Here is a 17,607-nt window from a genome sequence, read left to right as displayed (position 1 = left end):
AGCACTTGCAGGGTCTGGATGCACACAGGGTAGCAAAAACAGTTCGGTCACTCCACACGCACCTTCCCGGCTGCAGCCTAACAAGGAAGGCAACACTCAGCCTTCTTGTTGCGGCTCTCATGCTGTAAACAACTGTCCACCCCTGTCTACTCAGTGCCACATTTCTCACATTTTTGTGCTTTTTGTCGGATTCAGCTGTTTAAATTGGCCCCCAAGCCTAGTGCTGAAGTGCTGGCTAGTGTTCCTAAGTGCAAGAAGGCTACGATGTAGATGCCTTATGGAAAAAATATGTGTTTTACATACGCGTCATTCAGGCATGAGTCACGGTGCTGTTGGCCATGAGTTTAATGTTAATGAATCAACAATACAGTACACCCAGAAAAAGGAAGAGGAAATTTGCAGATCCCCACAAGAAGTTGCTCCAGTTAAGTGTTAAAGTCAAGTCCATAGTGCATGAGGAAGCTACAGAAAAGTGGCTAATCTGTGGACCCCATTTGGTATCAAAGCATGGGAGATCATGACCAATTAAAAAAACATAGTGGGCAACACTGCGTGATGCTAAAAGCCAAGTAAATTTACGATCATGTCACCCAGGGTCAGGAAAATGTTCGAACCTCCTTGGCTAGTGTTTTATTATAAGGAAGTACTGTATATAATTAGTTACTTGTAAGAAATATATATTAAATAAGGTGTCTTTGTATTTTTTTTAAGATTTATTTGAGAGACAACATGCACACAGTGGGGCGAGAGAGAGAGAGTCTGAAGCAGGCTCCACGCTGGGAATGGAGCCTGACACGGGGCTTGATCTCACGACCCTGGGATCACAACCTGAGCTGAAATCAAGAATATGTCGCTTGGGGCGACTGGGTGGCTCAGATGGTTAAGTGTCTGCCTTCGGCTCAGGTCATGATCCCAGAGCCCTGGGATCGAGTCCCGCATCGGGCTCCCTGCTCACTGGGGAACCTGCTTCTCCCTCTCCCTCTGCCTGCTGCTCCCCCTGCTTGTACTTGCTCTCTAATAAAAAATAAAAAATCTTAAAAAAAAAAAAAAAAGACTGTCGCTTAACCGACTGAGCCACCCAGGTGCCCCTAAATAAGGTGTCTTTAAAGACATACATGAAAGAAGGTTATGTATGGATCAGTTGATGAAAATGTGACCAGAGGCTCTCAGGACCCTGACCCTCTATTTCCCCTAGGAGCAATGCCTCAATAGGATGCCTCTCTAATTCAGCATTGGTAGTGACTTTGGAAAACCTAACTATTGTGAATAATGACCAGGGACTGTAATAACCTATGCCTTAAAATCACCTTGCTTATATGTATTGACGAGGCTCCTGGAGGATACGGACCACATTTTATGCTCCACAGTGGCCAGCACACAAAGGGGAGATGCTGAGAAAATACTTCGAGAAACCCTTTTACTCGCCAATCCACTAGCCCACTGTAATCCATAGTCTCACTCTAGTTCTCAAATGGGTGGGGAACTCACACTTTAAGTCAGACCAAAAGATTCTACTTTTGCCCACAACACCCCACCCTACATACTTTTATGAGACTAAGAGTGGAATGAATACCAGCTCCACAGTTAGGCTCTTTGTTCTGTTCTGTTCCTAAAACAAGGGCCTGACCATCGACAGGAACCCAGTAAATATCTGTTGAGTAAAAGAAAATGATAAATTCAGAGGAAAAAAAATACCCGAACAAGAGAGTAATAACCCATCCCTGACATATCCTTGAGTTTATGTCCCCACTTTGTGAAACCCAGCCCTCTCCTTCTCCACTTATGGAGGGCCTTCTGCAAACAAAACCAATGTCTAGAATTTCCCAACAAAGAAAGACTACAATGCTCTGTTCCTCTACGGTTAACATAAGAATGAAAGGGATTATCTGATGCATTTGAGCTGTTTCATTTCATGGAAAACATAACTCTCCATTATTCAAGCCCCTCACCACATTGTCTGCCAGGGCTTACAGCACTTGCCATCAGTGAAAAAGTCAGTCAGATACTCCCCCTCATCACTTTTGATCCTCTGGCACACTTTACCCCCACAGGTGACTCAGTAGTTACCTGGGGTCACCCTCCAGTCCTCAAATTCTTGACATTTTACGTATCTCCTCTCAGCCAGCACAGGACTCTCTCTGCCATCCAGCCGTTTCTAGCGTGGTGGTCTTTTGTTAAGGCAGCAGATTCACCACAGAGACACAATATTTGATAGCAAAATACATCTGGAATAACAACTTAGATTCTTTTTCTTTGATCCAAATGCTTTACATGTACTAGTTCAATCCCTGTTAAGTTGCCTACATGGCTACGAGACTTTGCGGGTGCTTTGCGGTGGAGTTTTTTTTCCCCACCTCTTGAGTTTGAACAGACTTTCTCTACCCAACAGGACATTAACCAGTGGGATGTAGGCAGAGGCTTGAAAAGGGCTTGTCCTCTTTATTCCTGGAATCCCCATACCACATGAAGAAGCCCTCACTGGCCTGTTGGATGAGACGCATGTGGTCCAGTCACCCGGGGAAGCCTTAGCTGACCACCCACCAAGTGCCTGACAGATAAAGCCATCGGAGATCAGCCAGCCCCCAGGCAACCCACCAACTGATCACATATGCAGGACATCAGCCAAGCCTGAGATCAGAAAAACTGCCCAGCAAAATCATGAGCTAAATAAGTGTTTTAGGCCACTAAGTTTGGGGTGATTTGTGTCCCAGCAAAAGCTAACATACACGACTCCATTCTACAGATGAAGAAACTGAGGCACAGAGATTCAGTAACCCACCAAAGTCCCACAGTAAGTTGGGATTCAAAGCCAATAGGTCTGGCTCAGAGGCCTGGCTTTGCCAGTTGTCCTACAGCTAAGTCACTCCACAAGCTTTAAATGTCTTCCCACTCGCCTAACTTCCCCCAAAGGAGCTTACGTGTGGGGCACAGACTTACACAAAACAGGCAACCTCCAAACAACCCTCACTGTTTTGCATTTCTGTTGCTCTTCAGGTTTGCAAAGTCTTCTGACACACTGCAACTACGTAAAAACAATGAGGGTTGCCCATATGTATTCATCAATGGATGAAGGAACAAAATGTGGTGTATCCATACAACAGAATATTACTCAGTCTTAAAAAGGAATGGAATTCTAACACACGCTACAACATGGACGAACCCTGAAGATGTTAGGCAAACAGAGAAGCCAGTCACAGAAGGACAAATCCTGCATGATTCCATTCATATCGGGTACTTATTCATAGGGACAGAAAGTAGAACAATGGTTGCCAAGGGCAGGGGGTTGGAAGGACTGGGGCGTTGGCGTCTAATAAGCACGGAGCTGCAGTTTGGGAAGATGAAAAAGTTCTGGGGATGGATGGTGGTAGGCGTGGCCCCACAATATGAATGTACTTAATGCTGCTGGATTATACACTTCCAAATGGCAAAATGTATGTTCTATATAGTTTCCACACCTCTTTAAAAATATGAAGAAAGGGGCGCCTGGGTGGCTCAGTCGTGAAGCGTCTGCCTTCGGCTCAGGTCATGGTCCCAGGGTCCTGGGATCGAGCCCCGCATCGGGCTCCCTGCTCGGCGGGAAGCTTGCTTCTCCCTCCCCCACTCCCCCTGCTTGTGTTCCCTCTCTCGCTATGTCTCTCTGTCAAATAAATAAATAAAATCTTAAAAAAAAAAAAAAAAAAGGCAGCAGCAGCATGGGGAGTGGCCGCACTAAAAATGACAGGCCCAGGGTTACTGCTAGACAAGTTAGAGCCCAGGGAGCGAAGCAAGCCAGAAACACTCTCAGCTGTTCAGGCTTTACTGAGTCACATGGCTCCACCCCCTTGTCAGAACATCCCCTGCCACACACTGAAGGCCACATGGGCTGACAGATACGTCAAAGCAGCCTTACAGACAAGCTGCAGCTCAAGGACAAAAGCCCTCAAATCCATCAAAGCCAGTGTCCTGCCCCCACCCCAGCTGGGCGTCGGGGGGCTGTGTTCTACCTCCTCTCGGCAGAATTTGGGCTGGGTTTTCCCCCTCACAGGACTGGATCTGACCCATTCCTGATCTGACATGACATCGGGAACAATAAAGTTAATGCAAATTTTTGATAAGCAAATAGAATTTCTACTGGCCCAACAATTACAAGCCTTTGTAAACTCTTTCTGGAAAACGAAGCTCTTTAAGTCTCCTTTCCACTGCGACTCTGGATGGATGGACATGGGCATTCAGACAGTAGAAAACCACCACCACAGGATAATCTCTTACACAAAAAAATAAATAAATAAAAATAGGAGATATAAATCAAATATTAACAGAAGACATGGAGACTTCTTTTCTTCATTTATTTTCAAAATTTTCTACAACAAAAAGTTTCTTTAATGGAGCTGAAACCTAAGCTCATGCAGGGTTTCTGCGGTCAAACACACACGTTATCTCACTTAAATCCTAAAGACAACCTCACGAGAGAGCCAAGGCTGCTCCGGTAACCACCCCTGTCACACAGACAAAGATGCAGAGGCCCTGGGAACATAGCGCCTCCTGATACACACTAGAAGCAGATGTTTTGAAGGCATCCCTGAGACCATCCCCGCTGTACACAGCCAGAGGGTCCATAAATATAGAAAGGAAGGGGGTGGGGATAAGAGAGAGGAAGAAAACAGGAAGCCCCACTTGGCAGCCGCTGGAGGGGCACCACACCCCCTTCACCATCAGGAAGGTCAGAGGATGCGGGTGCACAAACAGACTCACCACCTGGCCCGAGCCCAGACAGCCCACCATGTGCGCAGATGAAATATGACAGCCGCAACCAGCCTCAGCCTTTGAGCGTCCTTCCAGTTCCTCGGCTACAGACCAACAAAGTCCCTTGGGGTTGAGGGGTAGGGGTCCCTCTGGGCCTTCCCCGCCCTTCTTCTTCCTGCCCCACCTGCAAGAAGGCAGGGGTTCCTTTAACAATCATCTTGGCCTCTGCTGGCTGACAGTGAGTCAGTCACCCCCAGGGTCTGGGTATAATCTCAAGAGACCTGATGACTCAGTGGCTCACCCACAGAACTCCACAATTGTCACGATCATTGTCCTCACCAGCCAAGAGAAGGAATGAGAGGAAGGAGCAATGCCATAGGTCGCAGGTGCCCAGCAGCGGGACCCTGCCAGCCCAGCTCCCTCCTATCTCTTTCCCCATCAGAGAGGATTTGGGTACAGAAGAGAGTGGTGTGAAACCTACCCCCGATGTGTCACAGACAACTGGGGACCTACCCAGCATGAGATTTAAATGGACCCAACCCAGACAAAGCTGGATTTACCAGCCGTGTTCCTACCCCTCTGCTCACGTGGCCATGTGGCAGGTAAGTTGGGAGTCAAGGGCAATGGAGGAAACGCTCAGAATGCCAAGGGAGGGCCAGGAGGAGCATGGGCTCTGCTGTTGCCTGCCAACTCGTTGTTCACGCATCTGTTCAGGCGTTCATCACAGAGCTGCACTACTATAAACAAATAAACAATAACAAGTCAGCTGGACAGAGTGCTACGGAGAAATGGCAAATCAAGGAACGAGGGATGGGGGTGCTAGAGATGGTGAGTGGCAGTTACGTCAACGGTAGCCCAGGAAGGCCTTGTTGATAAAGTGGCATTGGAACAGAAACCTGAAGACAAGGAAGTGGACCACGCAAGTTCTGGGGTTAAATCAATGACAAGCAGAGGGACCAGGAAGTTCAAAGACTCTGAGGTAGAAGCACATGTGACAGGACTACAGCCAACAGTGGACACCTCCCACCAGCTGGGGCCAGTGACCTAATGGACCAACCTCCAGCATCCCCTGAACCACAAACGCTCCTTTAGCCAGCTCTGTGCCGAAACCCAAGCTCCAGGGACCAGGTGGGCAAACGTCTGCCACAACTCCAAGGGCTTGGTTTAACAGACCACTCTTAATCATCCTGAGGCACGGGCACGTGGGTGGTTTTAAGGATATTTGTGGGCTCAAGAGAGGCAGAAGGCAACAAATTCAAGCTTTGAAGACTTTCAGAAAAAGAGATTTCATAACCTCCTCAGTATTCATCAGTGCTTACATTAAATTATCAGAAATTTCTTCTCAAACCCTTCATGCTGCAATCGTACATCAAGAATACTTCTACTCTGGGCTACATGGCAGCAGGGTGTGGCGGGGGAATGAGACATCCCCAACTTGGGGTGCACCTGAAAGACTGTGGGACACAGGTACTTTTGAGAGAGAGCACCTCAGGGCTCTGGAGCTCCTGGGGACTGGCCAGCACCTTTTGAGAAGGGCTTCATTCCCTGGAAAGCCAGAGGCCTGGGTGGGGCCCAGAGAAAGGTAGAAAGCGGAGTGGCTGCTCAGAGCTTGTTGGAGACCAATGAGTAATTGGCACTCTGATGTACAACGCCGTGCAGCTGGCCAGGGAAGGAGACCGGGTTCAGGCAGCTATTCCGTCTAGGAACAAGGCAACAGATCTGGCAGGCTCCAAACAGAAAGCTCAGCTCAGGGTTCAGAGTGCGAAAGCCAAAAACATACCTAGGATCTCGGTAGAACCACCAAAGCCATCAAGGGGAATCCCCTGATGAGAAACTGGAGAGGTGCATGGAGGCAGCGCAAAGGGGAAGAATGCCCAACTCCTGGCCTCTGACCCTCAATGGGTCTGATCTGAACATGTTCTTCCATTTCTGGGGCTTCATCTCTCAAGGGTTCACCCTCCCATGATCTCCCCTTCCACACCTCCACCTGCCTGTGCACATGGTAGGTGTCCAAATACCTGTTGCTCACACTTTCTTACCAGCAGAGACCACAGCTTCCATCACATAAACACATACAAGGGACAGAACCCAAACTCTGAAACCACCCCCCCCCCACCCCGCCTAGGCCTACTTTGGGTGGCAAGTCACACTGAAGAGACATGGGACGGGGAAGCCAGAGTGGACGGAGGTTTGTGAAAGCCCCCAGCCCCAGGGCCTGCTGAGTGTTGGGGGCTCTTTTCCTCCACTCCCCCCGCCCCCCGTTCATGGGGCCTGGCTATCAGAGGCTGGGAGGGGACGCAAGCACAACACTGCATCACATCAGTGGTGACAAAAGAAGACACACTGTGAAGCCAGAACTAGGTCCCACGCCGCACCAAGATGGCCCAGCTGCCGGGGAGTGGATCTGGGCACCCACTCACGGGGTCATCCAAATGCCAGCACCCACACTCTATTAAGAGCATCAAGAGCTGGAATGGAGCAGCTTGTGGGGGGAGGGGAAAATAAGAGGCTGTCTTCAAATGCAGCTGTTTACAAAGTCACAGTCATTCTGCATCTCCGGGGACTCGCGCTTCTCCCCTTCGGCGGGAGGCACAACCGTCAGAAGGTGCACCCCAGACCCGGTTGGGGGCGGCAGGCAGAGGCAGGGCAGACGGTCTGCGGGGCTACCTTACCTGCCTCGCCACCCTGCGCGCCTCCCAATAGGGCTTCGAGTCCTCCACGGCTTTGCCAATTTTCTTCACCAGTTCGTCCAGTCTCACCGTTGCTTCCACCAGAACAGAGCGGAACTTCTGACGAGCATCCTGCACCAAGGAGAAAACAAGGAAACAGTTCAGGCTTGAGAAGGCATCCAGGAAAATCCACTTTCCCTAACTCAAAAGCACCAAGGAGAGCCTGCACACAAACCTACAGGCCCTGAAATAAATACTTTTACAACACAGTGTCTAGAGCAGCACGGTCCGAAACGTTCTGTGATACTGGAAACGTTCTACCGCTTGCACTGCCCAGTATGGCAGCCACTGGCCACATTTGGCTACGGAGCACTTACAATTGGCTGAGACCGAGGAAATGGGTTTCTAATTTATTTAATTTTCATTAAATATATTTATGTTTTAAAAATAAGTGCAGCTAGTGACTACCATATGAAGGTAGACAACTCAGGTTTGGTTTAAATATTTTTTATTTTTTTGACAGAGAGAGAGAGCACAAGCAGGGGAGAGGCAGAGGGAGAGGGAGAAGCAGGCTCCCCACTGAGCAGGGAACCCAACGTGGGGCTTGATCCCAAGACCCTGGGATCATGACCTGAGCCGAAGGCAGACACTTAATCGACTAAGCCACCCAGGTGCCCCTTAGATTTGATTTAAAAGTTCTGTTTGGGGGGGCGCCTGGGTGGCTCAGTCATTAAGCGTCTGCCTTCAGCTCGGGTCATGATCCCGGGGTCCTGGAATCGAGCCCTACATCGGGCTCCCTGCTCCATGGGAAGCCTGCTTCTCCCTCTCCCACTCCCCCTGCTTGCGTTCCCTCTCTCGCTGTGTTTCTCTCTGTCAAATAAATAAATAAAATCTTAAAAAAAGAAAAAAAAGTTTTGTCTGGGTCCTCAGAGGAAGACGTCTAGTCCAGCCACCCCTGGCCACCAGTCCATAATGGTGGCCCCATTCCTTACACTCCCATGGAGTCCTCAACCATATGATGTAGTCTACATTAAACACTGTGTGGAAACTTCCCACGTGCCAGACCCTGCTGGGCCTCGGGCTTGGTGCCTGTCTCCAGGGCACTTCCAATCTGGTGGGAGAGGCACGCACTATAGCCCATTCCAGAAAAGTCTGTGCCAGGATGAGAATGGTACCAGTGTTGTGGAACCCAGCAGCAGAGAACCTCGCCAGGCCAGGTAAGGTGGGAGGGGGTGGCAAGAGGGAGACTTGTGGGTACCATCTACACAGAAGCCAGAAGTGCGAATGCTCACTTGGGGGAGGGAGAGGAAATACCCAGCCCCGAGTGGAGGAGCCATGTCCAGCAGAGAGGGGAGAGGGAGAGGCACGGGGTTTCAAAAAAAAAAAAAAAAAACCTGGACGAAGCCAGAAGTCTGGAATGTGGAGAATGGCAAGAGATAAGGGTGGCCACCCACGCTGGAGACAGCTAGAGCAACCTGGACCTCCGATAAGAGTTTGGAAAGGAGGAACCGGCAGGTGGGCCATTCCAGGCTTAACCACGCTGTGAAAGTCAACAAACCCAGATCCACGGACTTCACAAGGAGGAAATACAATTAAAAAGGACTTTACAAATACAATAATATAAAAAATAAAAAAGGGGGGGGGGCGCCTGGGTGGCTCAGTTGTTAGGCAGCTGCCTTCGGCTCAGGTCATGATCCCAGGGTCCTGGGATGGAGCCTCACATCGGGCTCTCTGCTCGGCAGGAAGCCTGCTTCTCCCTCTCCCATTCCCCCTGCTTGTGTTCCCTCTCTTGCTGTCTCTGTCAAACAAACAAACAGATAAAAAGAAGGACTTTAGTCCAATGTCTAGGAAGACCTATTGGAGAGCTGGGTTAGTACTACACAGACCCTACACCCCTTTACTCCTTTTCCCTTTAGCATCTGCGTGACACAGCCACACGTCGGGGGGGGGTGGAGGGAGAGGCTCACATCTGAGAGGGGAAATGGATACTCCGAAGAGGAACAACACATAAACACCAGCCGTGGGGCTGCCCCAAGACCAAGCAGCCATCCTGCTGGCAGAACCCGTGTGCGCTCCACTGGCTGCAGAGGGCCTGCCTCACAGGGAACTCTCTGAAATCTCTAAACGTCGAATCATAGGGGCCTCTTGGGCCAATGGGATGGCTCATGGGGGTGAAGGAGGTTCTGCTGACTTCTATTTCATGCCCGTCTATCATATGGCGCCAGGGCCTGCTAGATGGCTTTGGAAACGAGGCCAGCACCCCAGCATATGAGGATACTGCCTTTGCTTTGTGTGGCAGTTTCTCAGCTCCTGAACCCCAGACTGCTTCTGACACTGGCCTTGGTCCTCTCCCCCAGTCCTGTATCGTCATCGTCATCATCATCTTCTCTGCCTTCTCGTCTATCTAGCCGGGCCCAAAGTCACCTGCTACAGCTTCTAAGGATGAAGACCACCACTAGGTTTGTCTTCCAGGCGCTGGTGCCTAAGGCAGCCCAGGGACTAGTAAAGCCCCACTGAGCTTCTCCCAGGCTGAACTTCCAATATGTAGGAGGCGGCATGTTGTCTGAAGCCTGGAATTTTATATATATTTTTTATATATTTTATATATATATAAAATATATATATAATAAACCTATAAATACAAATATATATATTTATGTATTTATATATAAATATATATAAAATGTAAATAAATATATTTCACATGAAAGATATATATATATATAAATAGACCCAATCCCATCCAAACCTCTGTGAGGCCCTAATCAGCTAACTTCTTTATTAATCATTTTTATCACCTATTAAATAGCTACTTTACATCTTATAGGGAGGGCGGTTAGAAGGAATAAAGGAGAATGCAGATGTAAAACAACTAATAGTTCCTGGACACCCAGGAGATGCTCGGTAAATGCACACAATCCCCCCACCACCACGCGGCATAAAAAGAGACCCACGTCCTATTTCAAAAAACACCAAGGAGGTCTCTCGGAGGCAGGCACGGCTGACATGATAGAAGGAGCAACCTGTTATACCGTGTGGGCAGATGCTTTGCAAATGCACCACATGCACGACTGAATTCTCAAAGTCCCCACCATGGGCGGCAGCACCAGTGCTAAGCGTGTCCAGACCAGTGAGAAAACGGGGGGCCCAATCAGTCGGCGTGTGAGCCAAGGCAGATCACGCCGTCACTCGGGGCCTCATTCGCAAAATGAGAATTGGGCCCCAAACCAGCAGCCTATGGGCCAGTAGGCTTAGTGCCTTTGGTCTGTACCGTGTACTAAATGCCAGGAAAACCCATTAAAAAAAAAAAAAAGTGGACTCTCAAAACTTCTCATAAGGGAAAAGAATCTGATAATCTGGCAACACTGGGCCCCCATTCCTACCTGGCACCCGCCTAGAAGTAGAATATGAGATGCCCCCTCAGAAAGAGATTGCCCCTTCCAGGCCCCAACACCCCCCCATGCCTGAATCACACCCGGCCTGCATCTCTTACTTAGGTGCCCAGCCCAGCCCCTGGAGACTTAATTTGCCAAAGAGCTATTCTGGGCTCTGGTGACTAGAACCCACCCAAGTCTGCCTTTGTGAGGGAGAGGGACGTAGAGCGCAGATGGCGATTTATTACGTGGCAGACACTATTAGAAATGCTTTAATTCCATCAATTTGTGCAATCGCTAACAACCTTAGCAGGCAGGTGCTATTGCTGTTATTTGCATTTTACAAAGAGGAAAACTGAGGCACAGAGGTAGCCTGCCTGAGGCCACAGAGCTGGGAAATGGCAGAGCCAAGATTTAAACTCAAGCCGTAAATAAATAATGTCACGTGAGAAATACTAAGACCTCAGTAGACACACGGTGCAACAGACCTACAACTGGGAAGGCCACCCAAAGTGTCATCCAAGCCAGGCCGCTGAGAAAGGGGATTTGGGCATTTCCCCAGACAGAGCGGCAGCGGCATTAGCTGCAGGGGGAGGAGCATATGAGCAAGGACCAGCAGGCCAGGGGGCAGGTGGGGGTTGGAACAAGAAGGGGCACGTGTGCGGAGTTACGGCATTGGAACTTTATCCCGTGCACAGTGGGGAGACACGGTGGATTGATTTATTTCTACATTAGTCTCAATTGACCTCCCATGCCCCCGTCAGAAATGACCGAAGAACGCGTTCTACCACAAAAAGGAAGGTCATGGTAGTTTACTGGAAGGCTCCACTGTGAAGCACGTCCATAACGGCGATCACGTGACCACTGAATACCGACTACATCATAGTTCTGTTGGGAGGAAAGGAAGTGTTTGGAAACGGGGGTGCCTGGGGGAATCAGGGGGAGGAAAGAGATTAAAATCTCATCTTCCAAGTGGGATGCTGGCGGATGGTAACAAACTGACAAATCAACAAGCAGCCACACAAAGCCCACTATTTAGAGTCATAGAAGTTACTACCTAACCAGCTAAAATACATTAAACTGATTAGACTGCCTTTAAAGGAGGAAAAAAACGGGAGTGGGGTAGGAGGACGGGTCACTAACGCAGGGGTTTTTTTGGTTATTTTGTTTTTCCCTTTTTAAAAATTGTGGTAAAATACCATGGTGAATTTTTAAGCAGAGGCATGACCGGATCAGATCTGGGTTTTACCCAAGAGTGAACAGGGCTCCGGAGGTGATTCTGGCGGGCAGATTCAGGGACCACCAGCCTGGGTAAGTGTCTGGCCACCAAAGGGTATCGCACCCAAGAGACTGGATTTGACACCAGCGTTTCCCTCTATCAACGAGGCTGTGTTGGCGGGGACGGTGACGCGCGACTGGCTCACGTCCAACCCCCAACAAGCCTATTCATCCAAGACGCATTAAAAGCTGAACACAAAGCCAGCCTTCTCCTCGAGAAGATAAAGCAGACCCAGTTTTACCATTCCACACAAAATCACAGCCATTTGAGTAACCACTCTCCACAAATACTGGAGCGTGCGAGTCCACAAACCAAAATCTCTCCTGCCTGCCCAATGTTAACAGCCCTGATTTTCTTGGGCCTCACCCAGGGCCCAGAAGTGGTCATGTGACCCAGGCCTGGCCAATCAGATTCGGATACTCCTAGCCTCGGTGACTGTGGAGGGAGGGCATGTGACCCATCAGAACCAATGAGACTTCATCCTGGGACTTTTCTGAAACTGTTAGAGGAACTGTTTTCTCTTGAGATGGCTGCGAGAATGGAAGGAAAGCGTGGGGCAGATGGCAGCCATCTTGGCACCGTGAGAGAAGAGCCTGAAAGTAGGAAGCCCCAGCAACACTTGGAGCTTCTGGACCCAGCAATGCTGCACAGTCTAACCCTATACTCCACCTTCCCCAGAGCCAAAACGGTGCACACACACCCCCAGCTGTCACCACCGTTTTATATTTTGTTCAAGCTAGTTGAAAATAGATTTCTGTCGGGGCACCTGGCTGGCTCAGTCGTTAAGCGTCTGCCTTTGGCTCAGGTCATGGTCCCAGGGTCCTGGGATCTAGCCCCACATCCGGCTCCCCACTCAGTGGGGAGTCTGCTTCTCCCTCTCCTACTCCCCCTGCTTGTGTTCCCTCTCTTGCTGCGTCTCTGTCAAATAAATAAAATCTTTAAAAAAAGAAAATAGATTTCTGTCATTTGCAATTGCATGAAGCCTTTAAAAAAAAAAAAATGAGAAAGGTGCTTTAAGGTAGTCATATCAGTGTAGACAGGGAGGGGAGCGTCAATCTATAGTCCATACCACAGCAAAGCACTGTAATATGGTCAACTGCTGAAGGTTCTTTCCCCTGACAACAAAGCCGTGCTTATATGGAGCATAATCTCGAACTTTAATTCAACCTAACCTGTATAAAGTATTTCTTTAAATCCATCATAATGCCAGTTGGCCACATCTTTAAAGACCGCTTGCCACAACTGAATTTGTGCTTTTTGCCTTAGTTCCTACTTCAAGGAGGATCATTGACCATGATTGTCCTATCACCTACAATTACAGAAAAATGTGTTTCCCAAGACCAGAGGGGAGGGTTGCTTCCAGGAATGTCCGGGGAGGAGAGAGAGCGGTTTTCCCCACAGTAAATGATCCATGCACTTTCGTATAAACTACTCTCCTGAGAACGAGCAGAGCAGATCTTTCACCGGTCAAGAAAAACAAGTCATTTACCATCTGCGGCTGTTGACCAGCTGATTTTTTAGACCAGCAGGTGAAGAAGTTCTAAAAGAGTTCCCTCTGCTTGGATCCCTCAGCTCTTCAAATCTGAAAACCGTGTCACTTCTGTTAGGTGACTCAGACTGAGGGCAATTTTTTCAAGCCAAGAACTGCTGTGGGTGGCAGAGAGCCCTGTCTGAATGTGTCAGTGTGTCAGAAATACACCCAGGGTCAGGTCACCACTCGGGCTAAAGCAAACCGGCCCGCGCCAGCCTGCCTTGGAAACAGCATGCCTGGTGTCTCCACAGTGGGGACGAGTCTCTATTCTCTGGCCAGTCCACTGATCTAGGCTTCAGTTAGCTCGCCTGTAAGCTGAGAATGACGGCCTGTCCCCTTCACAAGGTGTCTCTAGAACCAAGTAAGCTGAAGACGGGGCATCGGTTTTTTAAAATAACTGTCTTTTTCTTTCCCTGCGGGGACCCAGTGTGCAAGGGCTCCTTGCAGTAGCCTCCTTGGTAGTGTATGCAGCCTGGTGGCTGTATGGGTTGCCCTACGGGACCTTGGAGACAACCCCTCTCAGTGGACAGTCACGTCTAACCTCATGCTATCTCCAACCTAGGCTCCAGACAGGGATGCGAGGTGCCCTTGGAAAGCCCCAGGGCACATCGGCCAAGTCAGGTCCCTCTGTACCAAGCCACAGAACAAGGAGCATGTGATCAAGACCCTACGCAGGGCCAAGTTCCCTGGCCGCCAGAAGATCCACATTTCCAAGAAGTTGGGCTTTACTAAGTATAATGTGGATGAATTTGAAGACATGATGGCTGAAAAGTGACTCATCCCACATGGCTGTGGGGTCAAATACATCCCTAATCGTGGCCCCTTGGACAAATGGCGGGCTCTGCTCTCATGAGAACCTCCGTACTGCCCCCTCCCTATTCACGCTCACCAATAAATCCTACTTCCTATCAAAAAAACAAACAAAAAAAACCCTGTCCTACAAATTAAAGATGCTGCCATACTTCAAAAGATCCTTAGTAATGCCATTTATAAATACACCGCTGCTTTAGAAAGATTTCACAGGCATTAACTGAGCCGCACAATGACCCTGTAAGACGGGCTTAGCAAGAATGACGGTCCCCAGTCTGCAGGTATCTCAGGCCACAAGCCAGTGCGTGTCAGACTTCAGACAAAAGCACACACCTTCAGTCTTTTCGTCGGATGTGGTTCGCTTCACCTGTGGTTCCCAAAGTGCGGGCCAGGGCACCGTGGGGGGTCCCTGAGCCTTTACTGGGAGTCTGCAAGGTCAAAACCATGTTCATTATCACGTTGGACTTAATTGCCTTTTCACCTTCATTCTCTCATGAGTGTTCAGTGGAGGTCTCCAGAGACCACTTGGTATGTGCCATTGCAAGAGATGGAATGCAGAAGCAGAGAACTCAGCTCTTCTATTAAGCCAGACTTGCAAGAGACTTGTTAAAAAAAACAAAACAAAAACACACTATTAAATGATTACATTCCTTTTATGAATTTTTTGGTTTGGGAAAATAGTTGTTGCTGATCAAATATGTGTCAACATGTAATAGGTTTATTATTTTTTAATGAACTAATACAGGTTTTTAAAGGACTATCAAACAAGTTTTTACCTTTTCTAACACAGCACATCTTATAGGTATTACCCACAAATCCAGAGCTCTCTGGGGTCCTCAATGATTGGATTACACGTGTGTAGAGGGAACCTGAGGCCAAAAGCATCAGTCTGCTGTGTAGCCTAAGCCACACTCTTCTCCTTGGGCCTGCCCCGCAAAGACCTCTCGCAAATTAGAAACACCGGTGTATTTGCAGTAACAGTGGAACAGTTGTTCCTTCTCAGATATTTCTTGAATCCTTCTGCTTTTGTCCAAGGAGAAGGCCCTATTGGGTGCTACTTGTCTCTGTGGCACCTTCCCACATCTTCACATTTGCCAATCTCCTCCTTAAGAAAGGGGGAGCTGGGGACGCCTGGGTGGCTCAGTCGGTTAAGCGGCTGCCTTCGGCCCAGGTCATGATCCCAGGGTCCTGGGATCGAGTCCCATATCGGGCTCCTTGCTCAGTAGGGAACCTGCTTCTCCCTCTCTCTCCCTCTGCTTGTGCTCTGTCAAATAAATAAAATCTTTAAAAAAAAAAAGAAAGGGGGAGCTGGTCTAGCTCAGAGCCTTCCACAGGGAAGGGAATCTGCTAAAATCTGAGAAGCAAAATAACAAATCCACTGGAAACAAAAGAGCACTGCTTTGCAAGTCACCAAGCTGTGCCCTTCTGAGTTGGGCACTTGTACATACGTGTAAGTAAAATTCTGCAATAAAAAGCTTGCTTTCAGAGTACAGTACCATAAGCACGGAGAAAGGTCTAGAACTGTGGAAGCGCTATACTGTACACCTGAAGCTAACACTGTATGTTAACTACCCTGGAATTAAAAGTAAAGACTTCATAAAATAAAAAGCTCGCTTTTAAAAAAACGTATTTCCCCTTGATGGCTTTCCGCTTACAGTCATGAAGTCTCCATGTCAAACAAAGTGAAGTAAAAATGTGAGTCGATTTAAAGGAAAATATGGAATAAACAGTACATGAAGAACTAGGATACGGTAAAATTATGACAGTGGCAGAAGAATACCCAGAGTTAGACACGTAAAGTCTCCGTTTGCAGGCATATTCTCGAATTACATGACAAAAGGCACCACTGGAAATGGTCTGACTTACTGACCAGTTATAAGGTACCTGGAATGTTTTTATGTTTCCTATATACCATGGTTTTTTTCCCACCCCTCCAATCTATTCTTTAAGAGCACTTGTGGCAGCTATTAAAACACACCAAGAAAACACTTTGAAACAGTGTTTGGGTGAAAAGGGTAAGAGCTCTCCAGGGCTGTCTGACAGAACTTTCTGCAAGAAAGGAAATGTTCTGTATCTGTCCAACAGAGAAGCCACCGGCCACATGTCGCTAAATGAAAACGTGAAAGGTGGCTAGTGCAACTTCCTCAATTCCTAATTACATTGTAATGTTTAAATTCTAATTTAAATAGCCACATGTGGCTCGTGGTTGCTACCTGGGACTGCACAAGGCTAGCTCCTGACCCTGGATTTCACTCCACTTTTCCACTCTGAGAGACCACACCGCGCTCCTCGGGCCCTCCAGCGGCCTGCTTTCCTTGCCCTGTCCAGTTTTCCTTCCCTCAGTCCCAGCCTCCATGGGGAGTGGCTTTCATAGCCTTGGGGCGGCGGGGGGCAGGACAATCTCATTTTTCCTTCAGGAATTTTGCAGCAGAGGCAGAACTGGAAAGAAGGCTCCAGGGTAGAGCCAGGGCCTAGAGAGCCCACCCAGCAAGGCCAAGGCTCGAGCACACAGGAGCCAGGAGGAAGCAGAAGTGGAGAGGGGAGGGGGGCGGGCAGAAGAGCAGCAGGGAGCTGGAGCCAGCCCCGCCCCCCCAGACATTCCCCATCGCCATGCAGGCCCAATTCCACATCGGCGAGTGGCATCCCAACTAGAAGAACCTGGTTAGAACAGCTCTAAAGGAATGGCAACATGCATGCAAAAGAACAGGGAAGAAGAGAGCTGGGCCTTCCGATTGGAAGGAGTCAGTCATTGCTGGGAACCAGGTGCCTAACCCCTCCCTTCTGACTCCTTTTCTTTTTCACCTTGAGCTCTGACTTCAGTCGCAGAGGCCTCCTGGGGTGTCTGCCAAACCCACCGGTTCCTTCCGTGGGGACTCTCCCCCCCTGCATCCTTTAGAACCTCGCCACCATATTTCTGCTACAAGACCCGCTGTCAGGGAAGAGAGGAAGCCAGAGCAGGGAGAGACAAAGCGAGAGCGGACAGTGAGTCAAGGCCAAGGAGAGAACAGAGGAGGCAAAGGAGGAAGGCTTGTGGGAGATCAGCTGGGCCCTAGACTCTAATCTTGCAATTACACAGCCAGATAAATTATCAATCAAACCAAGGCACTGTTGACCGTGAGGTGGAGCACTATTAATAACTAGGCTAGAACAACGGGCGTGAACCAAGACGGTCGGGCCAACTGGGATGTCTGGGCTCTCTATGCTTAAGGCTCTATGGTGCTT

General features: G+C 49.0%; 1 protein-coding gene and 1 non-coding gene across 4 annotated transcripts in view; one reads left to right on the top strand and one right to left on the bottom strand.

The window, feature by feature from the left end:
• SH3BP5 (SH3 domain binding protein 5) overlaps positions 1-17,607 on the bottom strand; it is a 74,254-nt gene that overhangs the window by 40,418 nt on the left and 16,229 nt on the right. For all 3 annotated transcript variants that reach the window (XR_014139779.1, XM_081802129.1, XM_081802119.1), the window contains exon 3: positions 7,395-7,523. Coding sequence is in view for 2 of the 3 variants with exons in the window: in XM_081802129.1 (XP_081658255.1) it covers positions 7,395-7,523 (129 nt within the window). In the remaining variant the exon portion in view is untranslated. The remainder of the gene's footprint in view (positions 1-7,394; positions 7,524-17,607) is intronic.
• LOC115938189 (small nucleolar RNA SNORA70) lies at positions 13,954-14,090 on the top strand. Its single transcript, XR_004073370.1, has one exon. It is a non-coding gene; the product is annotated as a small nucleolar RNA SNORA70 (small nucleolar RNA).

This window comes from Leptonychotes weddellii, chromosome 1, assembly GCF_054177405.1.
Source record: "Leptonychotes weddellii isolate Sample4059 chromosome 1, ASM5417740v2, whole genome shotgun sequence".
In the NCBI taxonomy this organism is placed as follows: Eukaryota; Metazoa; Chordata; class Mammalia; order Carnivora; family Phocidae; genus Leptonychotes; species Leptonychotes weddellii.
This window is presented reverse-complemented; position numbering and strand designations above follow the sequence as displayed.